At 49.1% G+C, this 25,063-nt stretch overlaps 1 protein-coding gene across 1 annotated transcript in view; it reads right to left on the bottom strand.

The window, feature by feature from the left end:
- Positions 1-25,063, bottom strand: part of LOC106610221 (zinc finger protein 827) — a 117,220-nt gene that overhangs the window by 56,206 nt on the left and 35,951 nt on the right. Inside the window, 5 exon segments of the mRNA XM_045717618.1 lie at positions 7,348-7,843; positions 8,345-8,520; positions 14,524-14,812; positions 14,814-15,307; positions 15,402-15,863. Of these exon segments, the coding sequence (XP_045573574.1) occupies positions 7,348-7,843; positions 8,345-8,520; positions 14,524-14,812; positions 14,814-15,307; positions 15,402-15,863 (1,917 nt within the window).

Below are 25,063 nucleotides of genomic sequence, written 5' to 3' on the forward strand. Positions count from 1 at the left end.
TTCACCCAAAGAAAATTACAGAAGTGAAATTACAGTACTTTTCTTGTGCACACGCTTTAGCCCTCTGTAGCATGTCAACTTCCCCCCCGAATGCTACTACAACTGCTGCTGCTGCTACGACTGCTGCTGCTACGACTGCTGCTGCTACTACATCTATTACTACGACTACTGCTGCTACTACGACTGCTGCTGCTGCTTCTACGACTGCTGCTGCTGCTTCTACGACTGCTACTGCTGCTTCTACGACTGCTGCTGCTGCTTCTACGACTGCTGCTGCTGCTTCTACGACTGCTGCTGCTACGTCTACGACTGCTGCAGCTGCTACGTCTACTGCTGCAGCTGCTACGTCTACTGCTGCAGCTGCTACGTCTACTGCTGCAGCTGCTACTACAACTGCTGCTGCCACAACTGCTGCTGCTACTACGACGACTGCTGCTACTGCGACTGCTGCTACGACTGCTGCTGCTACTACTACGACTGCTGCTGCTACTACTACGACTGCTGCTGCTGCTACTACGACTGCTGCTGCTGCTGCTACGACTGCTGCTGCTGCTGCTACGACTGCTGCTGCTGCTGCTACGACTGCTGCTGCTGCTACGACTGCTGCTACGACTTGCTACGACTGCTGCTGCTGCTGCTACGACTGCTGCTGCTACGACTGCTGCTGCTACGACTGCTGCTGCTGCTGCTACTGCTGCTACGACTGCTGCTGCTGCTGCTGCTACGACTGCTGCTGCTACGACTGCTGCTACTACGACTGCTGCTGCTACTACTACGACTGCTGCTGCCACTACAACTACGACTGCTGCTACGACGGCTGCTACTACTACTACTACGACTGCTACGACTGCTGCTGCTACTACTACGACTGCTGCTGCTACTACGACTGCTGCTGCTACTACAACTGCTGCTGCTACTGCTGCTACTACGACTGCTGCTGCTACTACTACGACTGCTGCTGCTACTACGACTGCTGCTGCTACTGCTGCTACTACGACTGCTGCTGCTACTACTACGACTGCTGCTACGACGGCTGCTACTACTACTACTACGACTGCTGCTGCTACTACTACGACTGCTGCTGCTACTACGACTGCTGCTGCTACTACTACGACTGCTGCTACTACTACGACTGCTGCTGCTATGACGACTGCTGCTGCTGCAACGACTGCTGCTGCTACAACGACTGCTGCTGCTGCTACTGCTACTACTACTACGGTTGCTGCTACTACTACGACTGCTGCTACTACTACGACTGCTGCTACTACTACTACGGTTTCTGCTACTTCTACGACTGCTGCTACTACTACGACCGCTGCTACTACTACTACCGCTGCTACTACTACTACTACTACGACCGCTGCTGCTGCTACTACGACCGCTGCTGCTGCTACTACGACCGCTGCTGCTACTACTGCTGCTGCTGCTACTACTGCTGCTACTACTACTGCTGCTGCTACTACTGCTGCTGCTGCTACTTCTGCTGCTACTTCTACCACTGCTGCTACTTCTACCACTGCTGCTGCTACTACAATTGCTGCTGCTGCGACTGCTGCTGCTGCTACGACTGCTGCTGCTGCTGCGACTGCTGCTACGACTGCTGCTACGACTGCTGCTGCTGCTACGACTGCTGCTGCTGCTACGACTGCTGCTGCTGCTACGACTGCTGCTACGACGACTGCTGCTGCTACGACGACTGCTGCTGCTACGACGACTACAACGACTGCTGCTGCTGCTACGACGACTGCTGCTACGACGACTGCTGCTGCTGCTACGACGACGACGACTGCTGCTGCTACGACGACGACTGCTGCTGCGACTACTGCTGCTGCTGCTATGACTACTGCTGCTGCTGCTACGACTACTGCTGCTACGACGACGACTGCTGCTGCTACGACTACTGCTGCTGCTGCTGCTACGACTACTGCTGCTACGACGACGACTGCTGCTGCTGCTACGACTACTGCTGCTGCTACGACTACTGCTGCTGCTACGACTACTGCTGCTGCTGCTGCTACGACTACTGCTGCTGCTACGACTACTGCTGCTGCTACGACTACTGCTGCTGCTACGACTTCCGCATCCACGGCTACTACAACGACTGCTACTACTACATCCACTACTACTACATCCACGACTCCTACATCCACGACTCCTACATCCACGACTACTACTCCATCCACTAGTACTACTACCACATCCACAACTACTACTACATCCACTAGTACTACTACCACATCCACGACTACTACTACATCCACGACTACTACTACATCCACGACTACTACTACATCCACTAGTACTACTACCACATCCACAACTACTACTACATCCACTAGTACTACTACCACATCCACGACTACTACTACATCCACGACTACTACTACATCCACGACTACTACTGTATCCATGACTACTACTACATCCACAACTATTACTACTGCTACTACATCCACGACTACTACTACTGCTGCTACGACTGATGCTGCTACTACTACTACTACCACCACCACCAATCACCATAGTTTAAGCTGTTATTCATGGTGGTGTTTTCTGTGCCTAGGTTTATTTCACCCAAAGAAAATGACAGAAGTCAAATTACAGTACTTTCCCTGTGCACACGCTTTAGCCCTCTGTAGCACGTCAACTTCCCCCCCGAATGCTGTCGGTGTTGTGGTCAGAGTTGAGGAAATAACCAACAGCCATCTCTGGGTGACTGGGTGATGTGATGAGTAGCTTTCTGCCTGGCCTGGTCTGAGTGAATGAAGATGTATCCCATCTCTGCCGCCAGTGTAGCAGGCGGGGGCACCTCGTCAGTGGCAGCCTCCTGTGTGTAGTAGAGGTTCCTTCCTGGCCTGAGTGAATGAATATGTATCCCATCTCTGCCGCCAGTGTAGCAGGTCTGTGGCAGCCCCGTGTCGTGAGTAGCAGTTTTACTGTCTCTGGCTGAGAGGTGACTATCCATCTCTGCCTGCCTTCAATGTAGCGGTTCAGTGGCAGCTTCCCCATCGTGTGTAGTAGTAGTACACTAGGGTTCATCCCGTCTCTTGTCTGTCTGTGGCCCAGGGGTGATGGTGCTATCAGCCTGTCTCTGTTATCACGCCCTGTTGACATGCCATCAGCCAGCCAGCAGGACACTGCTCTCCCTCTCTCTTTTTTACTCTCTTTTTCACGCTCCACCTCGGACTCTGGCTTTCTTGTTCTTTTGTCCCTTTTTACTCCTCCTGCTGTTTCTTTTTCGCTCCCCCTTGCCTCTACCTTTCCCTCTGCCCCTTGCCTCTACCTTTCCCTCTGCCCCTTGCCTCTACCTTTCCCTCTGCCCCTTGCCTCTACCTTTCCCTCTGCCCCTTGCCTCTACCTTTCCCTCTGCCCCTTGCCTCTACCTTTCCCTCTGCCCCTTGCCTCTACCTTTCCCTCTGCCCCTTGCCTCTACCTTTCCCTCTGCCCCTTGCCTCTACCTTTCCCTCTGCCCCTTGCCTCTACCTTTCCCTCTGCCCCTTGCCTCTACCTTTCCCTCTGCCCCTTGCCTCTACCTTTCCCTCTGCCCCTTGCCTCTACCTTTCCCTCTGCCCCTTGCCTCTACCTTTCCCTCTGCCCCTTGCCTCTACCTTTCCCTCTGCCCCTTGCCTCTACCTTTCCCTCTGCCCCTTGCCTCTACCTTTCCCTCTGCCCCTTGCCTCTACCTTTCCCTCTGCCCCTTGCCTCTACCTTTCCCTCTGCCCCTTGCCTCTACCTTTCCCTCTGCCCTTTCCCTCTGCCTTTCCCTCTCCCTTTCCCTCTACCTTCCCTCTCCTCCCTCTACCAATCCCTCCTACCTTCCCCTCTCTTTACTATTGTCTCTCTCCTCTCCAGCCACACTTCCTTCCTCTCGCCTCATCCGTCTCTCTGCCAGACGCTTGTCCAATGCGCCTCACCTCTCGCTCCGTGGCCGGGCCTGCCGTCAAATAACTTCATTAGCTTTCCACCTCTGTCACGCTGGCCTGCTCCCCCACTAACAACTGGCTCCTGTTTTCTTCAGAAGAGGAAAAAGAGGTGGCTGCTGGGCTAGTGTCTGCACACACACACACACACACACACACACACACACACACACACACACACACACACACACACACACACACACACACACACACACACACACACACACACACACAATGGGCAGGCAGGTGGAGTGGAAGGCAGAAACAATAGCTGACAGTGTGTATACTGAGCTGGACAGAGTAGTGTAGATACTGAGGGCTGACAGTAGAGAGGATGGACCAGAGGTCACATATGAGAAGTGTTGACTGACTGGCTGGCTGACCCTGTTCATGTCTAGTGGTCGAGAGGAAAATACATTATTGAGAAGAGGTTGTAACATGTTGTGTCTGCCCACCCCGACAGGTGTTGTCAGATGAATCTTAAACAATATTTGAATGAGAGAATAGGTGACTGGATATCTTACAGTATATTATGTAGACATATTGGTTGGGTATAAAACGTGTGAACGCACAAGCACACTCACACACAGACACACAGACAAACACACACTACATCACTAAGATTCTCCAACTGCATCAAACACTGCATCCAACGCTTTCGCTCTTTTTCTCTCTCTTTCTCTCGCCCTCTGAGATAAATAAGACACCCTCAGCACCAATGACACTTCCTCCCACAAGCCCCTGCTTCAGCGGCGTGCCAATTATTCACACCCGGCCCAGGGTCACGCTCGCTGTCACCTCCAAACGGGGTCGCAGCGGGGACCGCCATTATTACCCGTCTGAGGGGTCCTGCGAGTAGCGTCCTAAGCGGGCACCATCCACGCATTTCAAAGTACCTCCGCGGACTTTCATCTTTCACCTCTCAAATCAGAATGCGGAGGATCACACTGGGTAGGCTGTCGGTTGTGTCAGAGTTGCCGTGCGGGGGAGAAATCAAAGGGGATTGGACGTAACACCCAGAGGAGAATCAGGGCAGCCTAAAAAATGATGAGGTCAGAGGTCAGAGAGAGTTCACTGGCTTCTTTATGCCTGGGGAACTCTGTCAGATGCTACTCGCTCTCTTTTTCTCTCTCCTTTGCCGTCTGTCACTTTATTTAGCCATTTTTTTATCAGTTCAAGTCAATTCAAGGGGCTTTATTGGCAAGAGAAACCTATGTTAACATTGCAAAAGCATGTGAAGTAGATCATATACAAAAGTGAAATAAATAAAAATGAACAGCAAACATTACACTCAGACGTTCCAAAATAATAAAATACATTTCAAATGTCATATTATGTCTATATACAGTGTTGTAACGATGTGCAAATAGTTCAAGTACAAAAGGGAATGTAAATAAACATAAATATAGGTTGTATTTACAATGATGTTTGTTCTTCACTGGTTTCCCTTTTCTTGTGGCAACAGGTCACAAATCTTGTTGCTGTAATGCACACTGGTATTTCACCCAGTAGATATGCGAGTTTATCAAAATTGGATTTGTCTTCAAATTCTTTGAGGATCTGTGTAATCGGAGGGAAATATGTGTCTCTAATATGGTCATTTGGCAGGAGGTTGGCTGGAGGTTAGGAAGTGCAGCTCAGTTTCCACCTCAGTTTGTGGGCAGTGTGCACACAGCCTGTCTTCTCTTGAGAGCCAGGTCTGCCTACAGCGGCCTTTCTCAATAGCAAGGCTATGATCGCTCCCGCTCTGTCTTTTGATCCACCCCCCTTCCCCCTCTCCATCCTCCACCCCTGTCCCTTACAGTCCTTCTCTCCATCCCTCTCCCTCTGTCTTACAGTCCTTCTCTCCATCCCTCTCCCTCTGTCTTACAGCCCTTCTGTCCATCCTACACCTCTCTCTCTTACAGCCCTTCTCTCCACCCCCCCTCTCCATTTCACAGCCTCTCTCTCCATCCTCCATCCTCCCCCCCCTCTCCCTCTCCATTTCACAGCCTCTCTCTCCATCCTCCATCCTCCACCCCCTCTCCCTCTCCATTTCACAGCCTCTCTCTCCATCCTCCATCCTCCACCCCCTCTCCCTCTCCATTTCACAGCCTCTCTCTCCATCCTCCACCCCCCCCTCCCTCTCTTTTACAGCCCTTGTGGGATTGAGACAGGCACTGTGACAGCAGTGGTAAATCAGGAGATGAGCTGCCGCATGTACACACTCAATCGCTCTTGGCAGGGAGGTCAAAAGAAAGAGTCCGGAGGTTCCCCTGAGAAGAAGCTTTACCTCTCTCCCCCCTCCCTTTCTCCTCCTCTCTACCCTCCCTGTCTGCTATACGGCCCAGCTAAGAGTGCAAAAGATCTGAGTAAAGCTTTGGGCCCAACCCCCCCTTCTCTTTTTTACCAACGGCGCTCCAGAGATGATCATGAAAGCCCTCGGTAATCAAAAGGACCAGTATTCTATTAAAACATCATCGTTATCTCTAACATCACTCAAGTCCACTACTATCCGCTCCTTAAAAACAAAAGTGTGTCCTCCCATCTTTCAAATTCCCTCCGGTACTGCATGAATGACGCCGCCCTTGAACTAAGATGTCCGCCGCCCGTCCGCCACTCTACACTGGGCTGACATTGTGAGAGAAGAAGCCATCTTGGCTCCATCTCCTCTGGGACTTTCCTGGCTTGATTGCGAAGTCTGGGAGTGAAGTGCGACTGGCACCCGGGGGGCACCGGCGCGGAGCAGAACTGGAGGGGGAGGGGTTAACTAAGCCTGCCCAGTCCCTCCGCGACGCACATCGCACGGCGCATCCTAGCCAGGGTCACGGAGCAGAAGTTAAGGGCGCTAATCATTTCAAATTATGAATTCTTCTTAATTTATGAATTATGCATACATTTTTAATTAATCTAATGTTCCGAGGGTTTTCTACCCCCCCTCCTCCCCATCCCTTGTCCCTCTCCTCCTTCCGCATCCCTCGTTCAGGAGATCTCAATCTAATTAGATGGCATTAGGAGTTAGAGTGGCAGCCTCAACCCCGACCTTGGCACCCAACCTCGGGCACACCTTTCCCCATCAATCTTCAGCCATTGTCTCAAAGTAACTGATCCTTTGCCATCGTCACAACACGGTGGAATGCATCTCAACAAACCTGATATGATACCTAGCGTTATTCTGGCTAACGATAGCGTGTTTGTTGTTGATGAGGTTACTGGAGAGGCAAAGCGGAGTGTTGGGGTTATTGGATTGATGAGTTGACGTTCATTGACATTCATGATGAAACCCTAAGAAATATGCTAAGACGGTCAAAATTCCTGAAATGGCCATCAAAAGTTGCCCACCAGTCTAACGCCTATATATACACCTTTAGTGAAATCTCTTCGTAGGTGTTGGACTGGGTGGCCGTTAGTGAGTGTTGTTATTGACAGGTGTTGCTGTCATGGTTACCTGAGAGCTTCATGAGCAGGTCGGTGGCTGTCTTGGTGGTGATGTCCGGGCTGAAGAGGGACGCCGCCGTTGGACCTCCACCAGGACTGGACCGCACCCCCACCCCCCCCATAGAGAGGTCCAGGGAGTTGCCACTGCTACCAGGCCGCTCCCGCTCCCTGTCCCTGCAGAGGGTGAAGGGCGACAGCACCGACAGCTCCCTCTCCTGGGGCTCTTCTTTTATATAGACGTGGTGGTTGGAGACTCCAGGGGAGCTCTGGTTCCCTGCGTCCGACTGGAGAGGGGACTCCCCGGGGTTGTAATCGCCCATGAGTGACCCCTCGCCCTCCGTGTCCGTGGTGGCCTCTTCCTTGACCTTGACCCCGTCGGAGGCGGACCCAGAGCGAGGGAAGTGCTGGTGGCAGCGCATGTGGAGCTTGAGGCTGAAGTGGCGCGAGGAGGTGAAAGGGCAAAGTTCGCACTGGAACGTCTCGCCCCGGTCCTGATGCTGGTGGACCTGGGATACAGGGATAGGATGAGTGGTGGGGGTACCCGCCTCATTGGCACGGCAACAACAGTCAAAGCAATGATGCTCATTTGAGGACAAGACACTGAAAATTTGCCTAAGGTACAATAGAGCAATGCATTGGTGTGTTGTCCATTCAACGTGTGTCAATGTTTCGGGCTAATTGTATCTGTCCCTATGCAAATAAATAACTGAAATAAAATGAGTAAAAGAGATTAAATAAGAGCGTAAAACAGTAAGGATTCCCTCAACACCTGGAGCTTCTCGCTCTTGTTTAAACCCCCTCTAGCTTTGGTCTACTAACTACAGTATCATTTGAGGCACGTTACCCGCTACACTAGAGGTGACTTTGACTAGAGCGTGCACCTCCCTTCCTTTGAGCAATTAGTAGCATTAGCACCACTTCCACGATTACGACCTCAGAGGATGGATAAAACGACGAGGTTACAGGTCAAAGGTCAACGGAGGCATCACAGGCTCCCATCATCTCACCTTCATGTGGGACTTGAGATTGTCTTTGCGGGCGCAGCGGAAGGGGCACAGGGGACACTGGTGACTCTTCAGGCCGGTGTGGATCACCATGTGTCTCTTCCAGTAGCTCTTCCTCTTGATGACCAGGCCACACACCGGACACTGGAACGGCTTCCCTCCGTCCTCCCCCGGGGAACCTGGGAGAGTAGAGGAAAAAGAGGGGATGAGACATTTATTTAGTTCACCTTTATTTAACCAGGGAGTTCAGAATAATTATTTACCAAGGGATACCTGGCTGAGAAGGGCAGCTCAGTAAAAATACAAGTAATTTAGTGCATACAGTCCCCTGAACAAATACTTAAGCAATGCATCATTCCTTCCTCGTTTGCTTGATGACAGTACACCTATCCGATCTATAAGTGACTGGTAAGGTGTAAGTAAGGTTTCCACTTTATAGCTTTCCCCAATCCAGCCCATGTCAGATCTGTGATTACTTCAAGGAAGAAAAGAAGGAAGCTAGGAAGGTGAAGGATACATTTCTGAAGTATTGGAACAGGTCCATTTCTCGAGCTGGGAATTGCTGGGGACTTCACCACACGATATTATCATGAAACTAAGGTGCCGATACGATATGTATTCCGATTCTCACCATTCTATATGTATTGCGATTCCATATACTGCAGTTTTATTGCGATTTGATGTTCCAAACATATTGCTCACCATATGTCTGCTGCAGAGAGACAAGAGAGAGAGCCATGAGAACACGAGTCTTGATCAGTCAGGAAAATAAAAGTGCTGAAAACATCTTGGCTCCCTATTTTAAAAAGAACATGGAGAACAAGCTATAGGATCAGAAATCCATTAGTTATGGCGCAGGTACAGCCGACTAGCGCTAGCTAACGCTACATGGATTTTTTAAACAAATCTATACAATATCGTCCCAAAATAATATTGCGATATGCAACTATCGATCCCCCCCCAATCACTAGTCCATTCCTTCCTTTCCAGAGAGGAGTTACGGACTACGGAGCCTCTCTAAGGTTACTGACTTTGTCACAATTCCCACACCTCTACTAGGTTAGACACGACCTCTAGACACCTCAAGCTGAGAACGTTCAACAAAGCCTGCGAACAAAATAAGTCAAACTCGAGGATGTTTTATTATCTCGATTATTGTTGTTGGCTTCATTTCCCGGCCTCTATTACGCCGTTTAATTGGGCTGATTAGGACGCGGCATGATTGCATTACAAATTCACCACGGGCCTGTCATCGATGGCTTCATAAGTATTCTCCTCCTGTTCCTTGGAAAACATCTGGTAATCAGTGTTTGGTGAAATTACCGCGCTCAGCCATTCATTGACCCCGGGTGTAAAACCTCGAGACTGCCTATTTGCAACAATAAACCGCCATCTGCGGCCCAACCGACTGGAGCGAGGGAGAGAAGAGAGGGGGAGGAGAGAGAGAGGGGGAGGAGAGAGAGAGGAGAGAAGATAACCGTGGACTCCTTGCTCATTGGAGGATGTAGGGGAAGAGGTGGAGGAGAAAGAAAAAAAGATGGAACAGCGTTTAACTGGTCAGTACGTCAGATAGGGGATTCTCTCTCTCTCTCTCTCTCTCTCTCTCTCCAGGGCAATCAAGATCAATTATCAAGAAATGTCTAAAATATGTAGAATTACACGGATTTATGTAGCACTAAATATAGGCCAAATGTGTAACAATTTCATACCAGACCAGCCAACTGCAATAAAACAAAACAAAACAATCAATAACCAAGGGCATGTTTTTTCTGTCTGGCCACCAGACAAGTACCTGCATTTGTACAGCATTCCACCGCGACCTTGACGGCTGCAGGTTACCGCCGACAACCCTTTTTAACATGCAGATCACAGAATATTACATTGACTGCCTCTCTCCCTCTCATCCATCTCAAGTCAATTTGATCCAGCCATTTTAGATTTGGCTTAAGGGTTATGACACAATCCTTCAAAAGTGGCCATCCATCTACCCTGGAACACACTCCACTGTTCTCCCTAAAGGCTGCTCATTTTCAGAGAGGAGAGACAGGAGAGAGAGTTGTGTGTGTGTGTGTGTGTGTGTGTGTGTGTGTGTGTGTGTGTGTGTGTGTGTGTGTGTGTGTGTGTGTGTGTGTGTGTGTGTGTGTGTGTGTGTGTGTGTGTGTGTGTGTGTGTGTGTGTGTGTGTGTGTATTGTATTGTATTTTGTATTTATTAAGGAGCCCCGTTAGCTACTCTTCTTGGGGTCCAGCAACATTAAGGCAGTTATATACAATTATAAATATTACATGACATTACATTTCACAACCCATTAAGTGTGTCTTCAGGCCACTACTCCACTACCACATATCTACAACACAAAATCCATGTATACATGTGTGCTGAGTGCGTGAGTTAGCATGTGTATGTGTATACATGTGTCTGTGCCTGTGTGTGTGTGTCTCGTCACAGTCCCTGCTGTTCTATAAGGTTTCTTTGTATCGATTTTTTAAATCTGATTCTACAGCTTGTGTCAGTTACCTGATGTAGAATAGAGTTCCATGTAGTCATGGCTCTGTGTAGTACTGTGCGCCTCCCATAGTCTGTTCTGGACCTGCCCAGTGTAAACTGATGGGATTGTGTTTGGCTGGGAGTCTGCTGAATGCTGATCTGAGGACAGAGGAGAAGGCCCTGACTGCAGACTCCTCTGGCTCCAACCTCCACCAGTCTGTACAGAGGTGACTGGTAAACGGAGGTTGTTGGAGCCAGAAGCGTCTGCAGAACAGACACGGATATGGACACTCGGTTCCTACTGTGCTGAGAGCACACACCGCAGATCCGAGCGCAAATGGTTTGGGTTGGACATCCTGCCAGGCCCACAGACCTTTTCCCAGACTCAGGCCAGAGGGGGATTCTCTCTCTCTCTCTATCAAAAGTGGGGCGAGCGAGCAAAAAAATTTAAATACATGAATAAAATAAATACAAACCTAGAAACCTCACCAAGAGATTTTAGCCGTTTTATAATGAGAGTCACAGGGACCAGGGTTTGAGTCCCAGTCAGGGTACCCTACAAATTATACAACGAGTGGGTCTAATCCTGAATGCTGATTGGTTAAAAGCGCATTCCAGCCAGTGTCGATTCTACAAGTTACCGCCAGCTAAATCTATGACGTTAAAATGCCTATTTAGTCTGTTTCATCTGACTGCGCTATCCACTGTCTCATCAGCCCAGGCAGGGAAGTTAACTTGATCTCCACTTTAAAAAGCATCTAGACATTATCTCACATTTCTTTTAGACTAACATTTAGTTTCCAACAGCAGAGCTTTTTATAAACCTTACTGTCTCTCTGACATTTGCAACATTGTTTCAATATTCAAATTCGATCTCCAACTGTCCCCTAGTAATGAACGTGTAGAGGTCGGGAGTCGGGACGAGAGAGAGAGGCAGGCAGCGTTTCTCAGCCAGTCTAAATCATTAATCAGCTGGCATTATTTTTATGGATGTATACAAAAAAAGTCAAATGATAAAAGGTAAAACGAAAGTGTAGCTAGTTTTCTAGTCTTTCCAGCTTCAGGATGAAGTTATTGTGTTAGCTGTGTTGTTGGCTAGCTCCTCTGAACAACAGTGTCCTGACGAGAGAGCACATTTTCTATGCCAGGTGAAATCGTGCCTCATTAGCTCATTGTTATGGATGCGTCCAAATAAATGTCACTAGAAAACAGCTTAAACAAATGCAGCCACTGTTGTTATTCTTTTTGCACCGTTTGACGTGACTGTAAAGTTAGCCGTAGTTGGCTAGCTAGCAAACAAGGGATAAGGAAGTTGCCAGCCAGTATGGCAATGGAACATTCAGAACAAACGACTGGGTCGCGTGCATAGATAAAGAACAAAAAGAGTGAACGACTGGGTCGCGTGCATAGATACAGAACAAAAAGACTGAACAACTGGGTCGCGTGCATAGATACAGAACAAAAAGACTGAACGACTGGGTCACGTCTATAGATACAGAACAAAAAGACTGAACGACTGGGTCGCGTGCATAGATACAGAACAAAAAGACTGAACGACTGGGTCACGTCCATAGATACAGAACAAAAAGACTGAACAACTGGGTCGCGTCCATAGATGCAGAACAAAAAGACTGAAAGACTGGGTCACGTCCATAGATGCAGAACAAAAAGACTGAACGACTGGGTCACGTCTATAGATACAGAACAAAAAGACTGAACGACTGGGTCACGTCTATAGATACAGAACAAAAAGACTGAACGACTGGGTCACGTCTATAGATACAGAACAAAAAGACTGAACGACTGGGTCGCGTCTATAGATACAGAACAAAAAGACTGAACGACTGGGTCGCGTGCATAGATACAGAACAAAAAGACTGAACGACTGGGTCACGTCCATAGATACAGAACAAAAAGACTGAACAACTGGGTCGCGTCCATAGATGCAGAACAAAAAGACTGAACGACTGGGTCACGTCCATAGATGCAGAACAAAAAGACTGAACGACTGGGTCACGTCTATAGATACAGAACAAAAAGACTGAACGACTGGGTCACGTCTATAGATACAGAACAAAAAGACTGAACGACTGGGTCGCGTCCATAGATACAGAACAAAAAGACTGAACGACTGGGTCGCGTCCATAGATGCAGAACAAAAAGACTGAACGACTGGGTCACGTCTCTGGCAACCGAACCAATAGAACGAACGACCAGCTGGCTTGGATAGCAACTCTAGATTTGTTTCGAGACTATATCTTGTGGAAGGATGAAATAGTATGAATAAATTCATCAAAATAACGTTTTTAATGAAAATATGTCAATCATTATTTGAATATGTTGGTAACCGGTAACGCGTTGTATAAAAGTGATAATGCCCTCGAAGCCGGTGTTTGGAGGACATATTGGCACGGTTTGCCGGCCCGAGACAAACCCGTGCCAATACATCCTCCAAACACCGGCTTTTCAGGCATTATCACTTTATTAACTGCATTGGTTCCCATGTTAAAGAGCCCCATTGAAAGCAGTGAAGGCATAGTTCTGCCATTGTTCATGATTGATGTGCTAGTTGAAATATATATCATTATACTAAAGTAATCAGACCTATTCTTACTATATTAAACTGCTTCAGCTTCTATTCAGCTTGAAATCTTCATTTAACACCTTCCACTACTATAAAAAAATACATTTTTGGACAGCTGAAGCAAGCGCACACATTTTCTTCGGGAAATGTACCTATTCTAGATTAGTCATTTATCTTAGCTTAGAAGAGTTCACTGCAAGCTGACAACTGGCTAGCTTCCGAAATCAACTTATTAAAGTATCTACAAAACAAGTTTTATAGCGGCATAATCCAAAAGGAAGGCTACTAAGTTTATTTTACTGTTCGCGGTTCACAAATTACTATTTTGATTTGCATGATTCGATTCACCGCGATTGAACAGAATCCCTACCACTACAATTGTGAAGCGAATTATTCAATTTGTCAAAAATAGTTTAAAATAATAATTGCTTATGAATAAAAAATATATATATATATTGTTTAAAAAAATGAAATTATGTATGTGAAGTGGGGCATCCGTAATACAGTAAATCAAATGTGTACATCCTTAAAGTGTAATATAAAGGGATTCAACATATTAGAACATTTTCTTAGAGACCAGCTTTAATTCCATATAATAAGCAAAAGCTCGGAGAATATCTGTAAACGATAGTTTCAAAACAAGTTGAAAAGCTGAAGTGGATTTAATATCCGAGGACAGTTCAGGATGTGCAACGTGAAATAAACTAGTACTGACAAACAACCTTGAAAAATGCAAGGTGAAATAACTGAATGAACTGCATAAAAAAATCTGCTGTTGTTGTTCTGTTCAACCTGGGGTTGGGAAGGTCTTCCACAACGGTTCATTGTTGTAGAAAACCTTGCTAGAGAAACAACACCTTCTGGGATTGATGGATAGCGGCACTTTGTTTGTTGCAAGGTTTATACAAAAGGTTCAATGTTTCGAACCTTGTCACGACGACAAAACTTAGCTGGCATAATATCTTGATAAACTCACTATCACATTTACCAAACTGCAACAAAAAAAATGAATGTAGCTTGCTACTGTATATCCAAAAACTCACCATAAGGCTTATAGACAACAAATGCCACCTCAGGAAGAAATTGTGTAGGGTCAGGGTGGATTAGCCTACCTGCTTGGCTGCTGGGTTTGGCCCTTCCCTTAGGGGTGGAGGGCAGCAGCAGGTCCATGGTGCTCTGGGGCCCTGTGGGGGTCCCTGCCTTCTGGTTCCTGTCCAGCAGGGGCTTGATGTCCTCCTGGATGGCCCCTCCTCCTGCTGGGGCCTCCATTTTATCAGCAAGGAGGTTCCCTGCCGCCCGGGCTGCCACCTCCTTGAGGAGCGCAGCCGAGGAAGTCATAGAGACCAGGGAGAGGAAGGAGGAGCCGGGGGGAGGGTTGGTGGTCTGATGATGAGGAGGTGGAGGTGGTCTGGGAGCGCTCGCTCACCTTCTTGGACAGGGCTGCTAGCGTGGAGCTGGCCGACTGAGGGCTGAAGGGGGAGGTGAAGGCATCGAAGCGTACCGAGTCGTCCGTTCCTCCCCGGCTCCCTCCTCCCAGGGTGGGTACTGTAGAGCAGGAGGATGATGAAGAGGAAGTAGACGAGGCCACTACGGTGGCATTCTTGTCCTGTAAAACCGCGTTGGCTGCCGCTTTCAGTTTCTGGATGGCCGAGTCCGGTGATAGGCTGGACCCGCCGCTGGAGGCAGAGCAACCCGCCGGGGGCCACTTCCCGTCGCCGGCCACTCCCACCCACACGAAGCCAGCGCCGTTGCTCGGGGGCGACCACCGAGGCGAAGGGGTCGCAGGGCTCCTGCTTGATGGCGGTGGTCGACATGGCAACAGAGGCGGGCGAGGCCGAGGCGGAGCCTCCACTGTTGTTGTTGTTGTTATTGGCCGCCAGTTTTCGGGCGAGGGCACTTAGCTGCTGAGCATGATGGGAGGACGGGGAGAGGGTCAGGGCTGGAGCTAAGCCTATAGGGGGCGACTCTCCTCCCCTTCCTCTCATTCTACCCAGAAGTTCCCCATCCAGCTTCAATGACCCAGCCTCTAGGAGGCGCCGCAGGTTACTACTCAGGGGTTTCCCCAGGGCCTCGGAGGCAGCCTCTCCATAGAGCGAGGATACCACGGAGGAAAGGGTATCCTGGGCAGAGAACACCCCTCCGTCCACCCCCAGGCTCAGGAGCTCAAGGGAGGCCCGGTGGTGGTGGTGGTGGCTGTGGACAGGCGTAGGGCAGCCCCCCAGGGAGCTCTCAGTCGAGGTGTCGGGGTGTTCCGGAGGCCGGTCTGGGGAGGGGGTGGGGGAGGAGCCCCCGTGGAGGAACAGCTCATGGTCGTCATGGATGTCGCCGCTGTACGACGACTCGGAGCGCGTGTCGGAGGCGTTCCCGTACCAGCCACCGCCGCCAACGCCGCCGTCGTCCTCCACGGGACAGCAGCCCCCGTCGGGCCCACCCTCCTCGACGCTGTCCACATCTACAGGAGAGAAGAAGAGACGTTTGGTGAGAGGAAAAGAGAGGAGGAAGGGATCATCATGATCAGAGCTGAGGACAAACCAGGGTCATGTTCATTGGATCATAAACGGAGGGAAACGGGGAGGTGCTACCTGAACATATCCAATATGAAAACACTTGTTTCAGCTTTTTCTGTTGCACAATGTTTTACTAACAGTGTTCCCTAATGAACATTACCCAGGAAAGGACTGGATTTTGTCATTAAAAGATAAACTCCAGGATCTTAAGCACAAGAAATTTGTAACATATAGTAGGATTTTTATTTTTTTTTACAAAATTGCAGGACGTAACATATCATACCAAACGGATGACGTAGTACACAATTTGATAACGGAGTACACCAAAAAAACGGGGAACACTTTAGGCTCTTGAGAATCAATTTCAAAACTACTGGCAAAAATTATACAAAAGTTTGAGAGCGCATCCTTAAATGACAATCTAGGAGGCATTGACTTTAATAGCCTTGATTTGAGAGTTGACGTTGTAAATCAACAAGTCAGTAGTCACCTGTCCCCTGGATTACAAAGTGAGCCAGACTACTACACTATACACTCATTCTGACGCCTCCTTATCACAAGTGAGCACTCTCAATTCTATTTACCAGCTAAGTACAAAGGGAACAGCCTATTCAAAATACCAAATAGACTTCGGCGCTCTCAGCAAGGGGTAACTCCCTGCCTTGGCAATGACTGAAGAAAATCATAATAACACCGAAAATCCAAGGAGCTTTAATGCAACAAAATCCACCAGCTTTCCCAAGCCTTTCTCTCAGCACTGAGAATCACCAGCAACGGTGGATAAAATAACTTGAATGATTTTTCAATCCTTTATTTTCAACATATATTTTTTTCCAGGGTCAATTTTTTTTCCTCCCAAGGAGTTTAGTAACGGGGTTACCATGACAACAGGATCTTCCGGGAGGCTAGACAGCAAAGATTAGGGTAATGGAGGTTACAGAGCCTGTTTAATATTCATGAGGATGCAGATACCACCAGGGAGCCAATAAGGATAGGGTTAAGGTCACCCAGGGTCATTAATATACACTTGGTGTATCAATATTCATAAGCAAAACATTACAGCTTGCCAGACAAGGGCAAACAAAAGAAAGTGAGTATTCCTGAAACATTTTAACCCCTTTCCATAAGAATATGTCAGAAAGCAACAAGCCTGGGCTAAGAAAATGTCAAAACTTTCCTGTACTGGGAGGAGGGGAGGGACAGTAGAGGCTTCAACAAAAAATAAACCCATTGAGCATCAACTGAAGAGTGAGAATAACAAAAAAAAAGGTCAAGAGAAGCCATGACACTCGTACACTGAGACACAATCTCTCCTCTCCACACACACACACACGTCATTTGAGCTCTCTTTTCTCTCCCTCTTGCTCACACACATCAAGGCTAGTCTTCACCTTGGCGACCCCGCCTAAGAACACTGGTGGGTTGCTTCTCTGTTTACAGGCAGAGGGGGAAGCGGTTGCCTCGGCAACCCCACCCGCAGGGGTCATTAGAGTCAGCTCACATCTGGTCTGGTCGTCACCGACTATGGGCCAGAGAGGTGACCGCAACCGTGGCCCGACCGCTCTGACCAAGCGTACATGCACAGCTACAAATCTACCCACCACGCAGGGACGCTAGTACACACTCCATCTCACACACACAGGAGTCAGGACACACACACACCGTGGCAGAGGCCAGGGCAGGGAAAAGAAGACACTGAACACTTACAGGAGTCAGGACACTACACCTTACAACCAGAGACCTGACCTCTCTTCTTTTAATTTTTTTTACACAGTTTATGTTGTGTGTGTGCACCCTTTGCGTGTGTTTCTATGCACTGTGTGTCTTCCTTCACATTTCCTAAGACGACATTAAGCGAGAGAGAGAGAGAGAGAGAGAGAGAGAGAGAGAGAGAGAGAGAGAGAGAGAGAGAAAGGGAGAGAAAGGGAGAAAGGGAGCGAGCGCGTGAGAGAGAATGTCAGCGGGTCTAAGACCTACTGTTTTTCCATGGCCGCCGTTCACTCCCACTGAAAGCTTTTAGTCACCTGAGCCGGGCCAGAGGGGAGAAGTATGCGAGGCATGACCCGCATCCATGTGACATGCTACAGAAAGAAAGCAGCCAGGCCCTAATGGCTGTAATGTTGTTAGTGGGAAATGGCTAGATTGCTGACCTGAGGTCTCAGGAGTACACAGTGGAGGGTTGAGGAGGGGGGGTGAATTTGAACTATCCCCCCTTTCCCTCCCTCTATCGACCTCTCCTTCTCCCTCTCTCCCTTCATCTCTCTTGCCCTTTGCTGCCCTCCCCTCTCTTTCCCTAACTCTCCCCCTGCCTTTCTCGCTCTCCTTCCTGGATTTAGTGTTGAGGTCTCGAGACTCCTCCACGCAACACTACACCTCAAGACGCTAGGCTAGCCGTAACGCTACAATTCTCCCTCTGCCGCACCCTGCCGCCACCGTGTGTGTGTGTGTGTGTGTGTGTGTGTGTGTGTGTGTGTGTGTGTGTGTGTGAGAGAGACACAGGCAGGGCCACCCCGGGCGGGCTGACATTTCACAAGGTCATATCTCTGGCCCAGGCTCCGAGGGGAGGGGGAGCTTTGTCTGGGGCTCAGCGTGCACGCACACACACACACACACACACACACACACACACACACACACACACACACACACACACACACAGTACACAGTACACAGTACACAGTACACAGTACACACACACACTGTACAGCCGAGGATATGATTAAAAACAACCTAAACCCCTCTTTCCCCTCCCACAGCAGTCTCTACAGTACAGTGGTGGTGGTGGTGATACAGTCTCTACAGTACAGTGGTGGTGGTGGTGATACAGTCTCTACAGTACAGTGGTGGTGATACAGTCTCTACAGTACAGTGGTGGTGGTGGTGGTGATACAGTCTCTACAGTACAGTGGTGGTGGTGGTGGTGATACAGTCTCTACAGTACAGTGGTGGTGGTGATACAGTCTCTACAGTACAGTGGTGGTGTGTATACAGTCTCTACAGTACAGTGGTGGTGGTGTGTGATACAGTCTCTACAGTACAGTGGTGGTGGTGGTGATACAGTCTCTACAGTACAGTGGTGGTGGTGGTGGTGATACAGTCTCTACAGTACAGTGGTGGTGGTGGTGATACAGTCTCTACAGTACAGTGGTGGTGGTGGTGATACAGTCTCTACAGTACAGTGGTGGTGGTGGTGATACAGTCTCTACAGTACAGTGGTGGTGGTGGTGATACAGTCTCTACAGTACAGTGGTGGTGATACAGTCTCTACAGTACAGTGGTGGTGGTGGTGATACAGTCTCTACAGTACAGTGGTGGTGGTGATACAGTCTCTACAGTACAGTGGTGGTGGTGGTGATACAGTCTCTACAGTACAGTGGTGGTGACCCCCGTGGTGATACAGTCTCTACAGTACAGTGGTGGTGGTGGTGATACAGTCTCTACAGTACAGTGGTGGTGGTGGTGATACAGTCTCTACAGTACAGTGGTGGTGGTGGTGATACAGTCTCTACAGTACAGTGGTGGTGGTGGTGATACAGTCTCTACAGTACAGTGGTGGTGATACAGTCTCTACAGTACAGTGGTGGTGGTGGTGATACAGTCTCTACAGTACAGTGGTGGTGATACAGTCTCTACAGTACAGTGGTGGTGGTGGTGATACAGTCTCTACAGTACAGTGGTGGTGGTGGTGATACAGTCTCTACAGTACAGTGGTGGTGGTGGTGATACAGTCTCTACAGTACAGTGGTGGTGGTGGTGATACAGTCTCTACAGTACAGTGGTGGTGGTGGTGATACAGTCTCTACAGTACAGTGGTGGTGGTGGTGGTGATACAGTCTCTACAGTACAGTGGTGGTGATACAGTCTCTACAGTACAGTGGTGGTGGTGGTGGTGATACAGTCTCTACAGTACAGTGGTGGTGGTGGTGATACAGTCTCTACAGTACAGTGGTGGTGATACAGTCTCTACAGTACAGTGGTGGTGGTGATACAGTCTCTACAGTACAGTGGTGGTGGTGGTGGTGATACAGTCTCTACAGTACAGTGGTGGTGGTGGTGATACAGTCTCTACAGTACAGTGGTGGTGATACAGTCTCTACAGTACAGTGGTGGTGGTGGTGATACAGTCTCTACAGTACAGTGGTGGTGGTGGTGGTGATACAGTCTCTACAGTACAGTGGTGGTGGTGGTGATACAGTCTCTACAGTACAGTGGTGGTGGTGATACAGTCTCTACAGTACAGTGGTGGTGGTGGTGGTGATACAGTCTCTACAGTACAGTGGTGGTGGTGGTGATACAGTCTCTACAGTACAGTGGTGGTGGTGGTGGTGGTGATACAGTCTCTACAGTACAGTGGTGGTGGTGGTGGTGGTGATACAGTCTCTACAGTACAGTGGTGGTGGTGGTGATACAGTCTCTACAGTACAGTGGTGGTGGTGGTGATACAGTCTCTACAGTACAGTGGTGGTGATACAGTCTCTACAGTACAGTGGTGGTGGTGGTGATACAGTCTCTACAGTACAGTGGTGGTGGTGGTGATACAGTCTCTACAGTACAGTGGTGGTGGTGGTGATACAGTCTCTACAGTACAGTGGTGGTGGTGGTGATACAGTCTCTACAGTACAGTGGTGGTGGTGGTGATACAGTCTCTACAGTACAGTGGTGGTGGTGGTGGTGATACAGTCTCTACAGTACAGTGGTGGTGATACAGTCTCTACAGTACAGTGGTGGTGGTGGTGGTGATACAGTCTCTACAGTACAGTGGTGGTGGTGGTGATACAGTCTCTACAGTACAGTGGTGGTGATACAGTCTCTACAGTACAGTGGTGGTGGTGATACAGTCTCTACAGTACAGTGGTGGTGGTGGTGGTGATACAGTCTCTACAGTACAGTGGTGGTGGTGGTGATACAGTCTCTACAGTACAGTGGTGGTGATACAGTCTCTACAGTACAGTGGTGGTGGTGGTGATACAGTCTCTACAGTACAGTGGTGGTGGTGGTGGTGATACAGTCTCTACAGTACAGTGGTGGTGGTGGTGATACAGTCTCTACAGTACAGTGGTGGTGGTGATACAGTCTCTACAGTACAGTGGTGGTGGTGGTGGTGATACAGTCTCTACAGTACAGTGGTGGTGGTGGTGATACAGTCTCTACAGTACAGTGGTGGTGGTGGTGGTGGTGATACAGTCTCTACAGTACAGTGGTGGTGGTGGTGGTGGTGATACAGTCTCTACAGTACAGTGGTGGTGGTGGTGATACAGTCTCTACAGTACAGTGGTGGTGGTGGTGATACAGTCTCTACAGTACAGTGGTGGTGGTGGTGATACAGTCTCTACAGTACAGTGGTGGTGGTGATACAGTCTCTACAGTACAGTGGTGGTGGTGGTGGTGGTGATACAGTCTCTACAGTACAGTGGTGGTGGTGGTGGTGGTGATACAGTCTCTACAGTACAGTGGTGGTGGTGGTGATACAGTCTCTACAGTACAGTGGTGGTGGTGGTGGTGGTGATACAGTCTCTACAGTACAGTGGTGGTGGTGGTGATACAGTCTCTACAGTAGTGGTGGTGGTGGTGATACAGTCTCTACAGTACAGTGGTGGTGGCGATACAGTCTCTACAGTACAGTGGTGGTGGGGGGGTGGCGATACAGTCTCTACAGTACAGTGGTGGTGGTGATACAGTCTCTACAGTACAGTGGTGGTGGTGGTGATACAGTCTCTACAGTACAGTGGTGGTGGTGATACAGTCTCTACAGTACAGTGGTGGTGGTGATACAGTCTCTACAGTACAGTGGTGGTGGTGGTGATACAGTCTCTACAGTACAGTGGTGGTGGTGATACAGTCTCTACAGTACAGTGGTGGTGGTGGTGATACAGTCTCTTACAGTACAGTGGTGGTGGTGGTGATACAGTCTCTACAGTACAGTGGTGGTGGTGGTGATACAGTCTCTACAGTACAGTGGTGGTGATACAGTCTCTTACAGTACAGTGGTGGTGGTGGTGATACAGTCTCTACAGTACAGTGGTGGTGGTGGTGATACAGTCTCTACAGTACAGTGGTGGTGGTGATACAGTCTCTACAGTACAGTGGTGGTGGTGATACAGTCTCTACAGTACAGTGGTGGTGGTGATACAGTCTCTACAGTACAGTGGTGGTGGTGGTGGTGATACAGTCTCTACAGTACAGTGGTGGTGGTGGTGGTGATACAGTCTCTACAGTACAGTGGTGGTGGTGGTGGTGGTGATACAGTCTCTACAGTACAGTGGTGGTGGTGGTGATACAGTCTCTACAGTACAGTGGTGGTGGTGGTGGTGATACAGTCTCTACAGTACAGTGGTGGTGATACAGTCTCTTACAGTACAGTGGTGGTGGTGGTGGTGATACAGTCTCTACAGTACAGTGGTGGTGGTGGTGATACAATCTCTACAGTACAGTGGTGGTGGTGATACAGTCTCTACAGTACAGTGGTGGTGGTGATACAGTCTCTACAGTACAGTGGTGGTGGGGGGGTGGTGATACAGTCTCTACAGTACAGTGGTGGTGATACAGTCTCTACAGTACAGTGGTGGTGGTGATACAGTCTCTACAGTACAGTGGTGGTGGTGGTGATACAGTCTCTACAGTACAGTGGTGGTGGTGGTGATACAGTCTCTACAGTACAGTGGTGGTGGTGATACAGTCTCTACAGTACAGTGGTGGTGGTGATACAGTCTCTACAGTACAGTGGTGGTGGTGATACAGTCTCTACAGTACAGTGGTGGTGGTGATACAGTCTCTACAGTACAGTGGTGGTGGTGATACAGTCTCTACAGTACAGTGGTGGTGGTGGTGATACAGTCTCTACAGTACAGTGGTGGTGGTGATACAGTCTCTACAGTACAGTGGTGGTGGGGGGGCACAGTCTCTACAGTACAGTGGTGGTGATGATACAGTCTCTACAGTACAGTGGTGGTGGTGGTGATACAGTCTCTACAGTACAGTGGTGGTGGTGATACAGTCTCTACAGTACAGTGGTGGTGGGGGGGCACAGTCTCTACAGTACAGTGGTGGTGGTGATACAGTCTCTACAGTACAGTGGTGGTGGTGATACAGTCTCTACAGTACAGTGGTGGTGGTGGTGGTGATACAGTCTCTACAGTACTGTGGTGGTGGTGGTGGCGATACAGTCTCTACAGTACAATGGTGGTGGTGGGGGGGGTGGCGATACAGTCTCTACAGTACAATGGTGGTGGTGGGGGGGTGGCGATACAGTCTCTACAGTACAGTGGTGGTGGGGGGGTGGCGATACAGTCTACAGTACAGTGGTGGTAGGGGGGTGGTGATACAGTCTCTACAGTACAGTGGTGGTGGTGGGGTGGTGATACAGTCTCTACAGTACAGTGGTGGTGGTGATACAGTCTCTACAGTACAGTGGTGGTGGTACAATTCTGGCAAATTAATTACAGCCTTTGTTAGGAATAAATGGACTTCACACAGTTCGCAATGAGCCAGGCGACCCAAAACCGCTGTTTATACCCTGACTCCTTGCACGGAACGCAAGAGAACTGACACAAATTCATGTTAGCAGGCAATATTAACTAAATATGCAGGTTTAAAAATATATACTTGTGTATTGATTTTAAAGAAAGGCATTGATGTTTATGGTTAGGTACATTGGTGCAGCGACAGTGCTTTTTTCGCAAATGCGCTTGTTAAGTCATCACCCGTTTGTCGAAGTAGGCTGTGATTCGATGAGAAATTAACAGGCACCGCATCGATTATATGCAACGCAGGACACGTTAGAAAAACTAGTAATATCATCAACCATGTGTAGTTAACTAGTGATTATGTTAAGATTGGTCATTTTTTATAAGATAAGTTTAATGCTTGCTAGCAACTGCCCTCGCGTAACAGGTAGTCAGCCTGCCATGCAGGCTCCTCGTGGAGTGCAATGTAAGGCAGGTGGTTAGAGCGTTGGACTAGTAGCCGGAAGGTTGAAAAAACGAATCCCCGAGGTGACAAGGTAAAAATATGTTGTTCTGCCCTTGAACAAGGCAGTTAACCCACCGTTCCTAGGCCGTCATTGAAAATAAGTATGTGTTCTTTATCTTTTTCCTAGTTAAATAAAGGTGTAAAAAAAATATATATAATTAAAATCGGCGGCCAAAAATACAGATTACCGATTGTTATGAAAACTTGAAATCGGCCCTAATTAATCGGTCGACCTCTAGTCTCTACAGTGGTGGGGTGGTGGTGATACAGTCTCTACAGTACAGTGATGGTGGGGGGGGGGGAGATACAGTCTCTACAGCACAGTGATGGTGGGGGTTGGCGATACAGTCTCTACAGTACAGTGGTGGTGGGGGGGTGGCGATACAGTCTCTACAGTACAATGGTGGTGGTGGGGGGTGGCGATACAGTCTCTACAGTACAGTGGTGGTGGGGGGGTGGCGATACAGTCTCTACAGTACAGTGGTGGTGGGGGGTGGCGATACAGTCTACAGTACAGTGGTGGTAGGGTGGTGGTGATACAGTCTCTACAGTACAGTGGTGGTGGGGGGGTGGTGATACAGTCTCTACAGTACAGTGGTGGTGGGGGGTGGTGATACAGTCTCTACAGTACAGTGGTGGTGGTGATACAGTCTCTACAGTACAGTGGTGGTGGTGATACAGTCTCTACAGTACAGTGGTGGTGGTGGTGATACAGTCTCTACAGTACAGTGGTGGTGGGGGGGTGGCGATACAGTCTCTATAGTACAGTGGTGGTGGGGGGTGGCGATACAGTCTCTACAGTACAGTGGTGGTGGGGGGTGGCGATACAGTCTCTACAGTACAGTGGTGGGGGGGTGGCGATACAGTCTCTACAGTACAGTGGTGGTGGTGGGGTGGCGATACAGTCTCTACAGTACAGTGGTGGTGGTGGCGATGGCGATACAGTCTCTACAGTACAGTGGTGGTGGTGGCGGTGGCGATACAGTCTCTACAGTACAGTGGTGGTGGTGGCGATACAGTCTCTACAGTACAGTGGTGGTGGTGGCGATACAGTCTCTACAGTACAGTGGTGGTGGTGGTGGCGATACAGTCTCTACAGTACAGTGGTGGTGGGGGGGTGGCGATACAGTCTCAACAGTACAGTGGTGGTGGGGGGGGTGGCGATACAGTCTCTACA

This window comes from Salmo salar, chromosome ssa04, assembly GCF_905237065.1.
Source record: "Salmo salar chromosome ssa04, Ssal_v3.1, whole genome shotgun sequence".
NCBI lineage: Eukaryota > Metazoa > Chordata > Actinopteri > Salmoniformes > Salmonidae > Salmo > Salmo salar.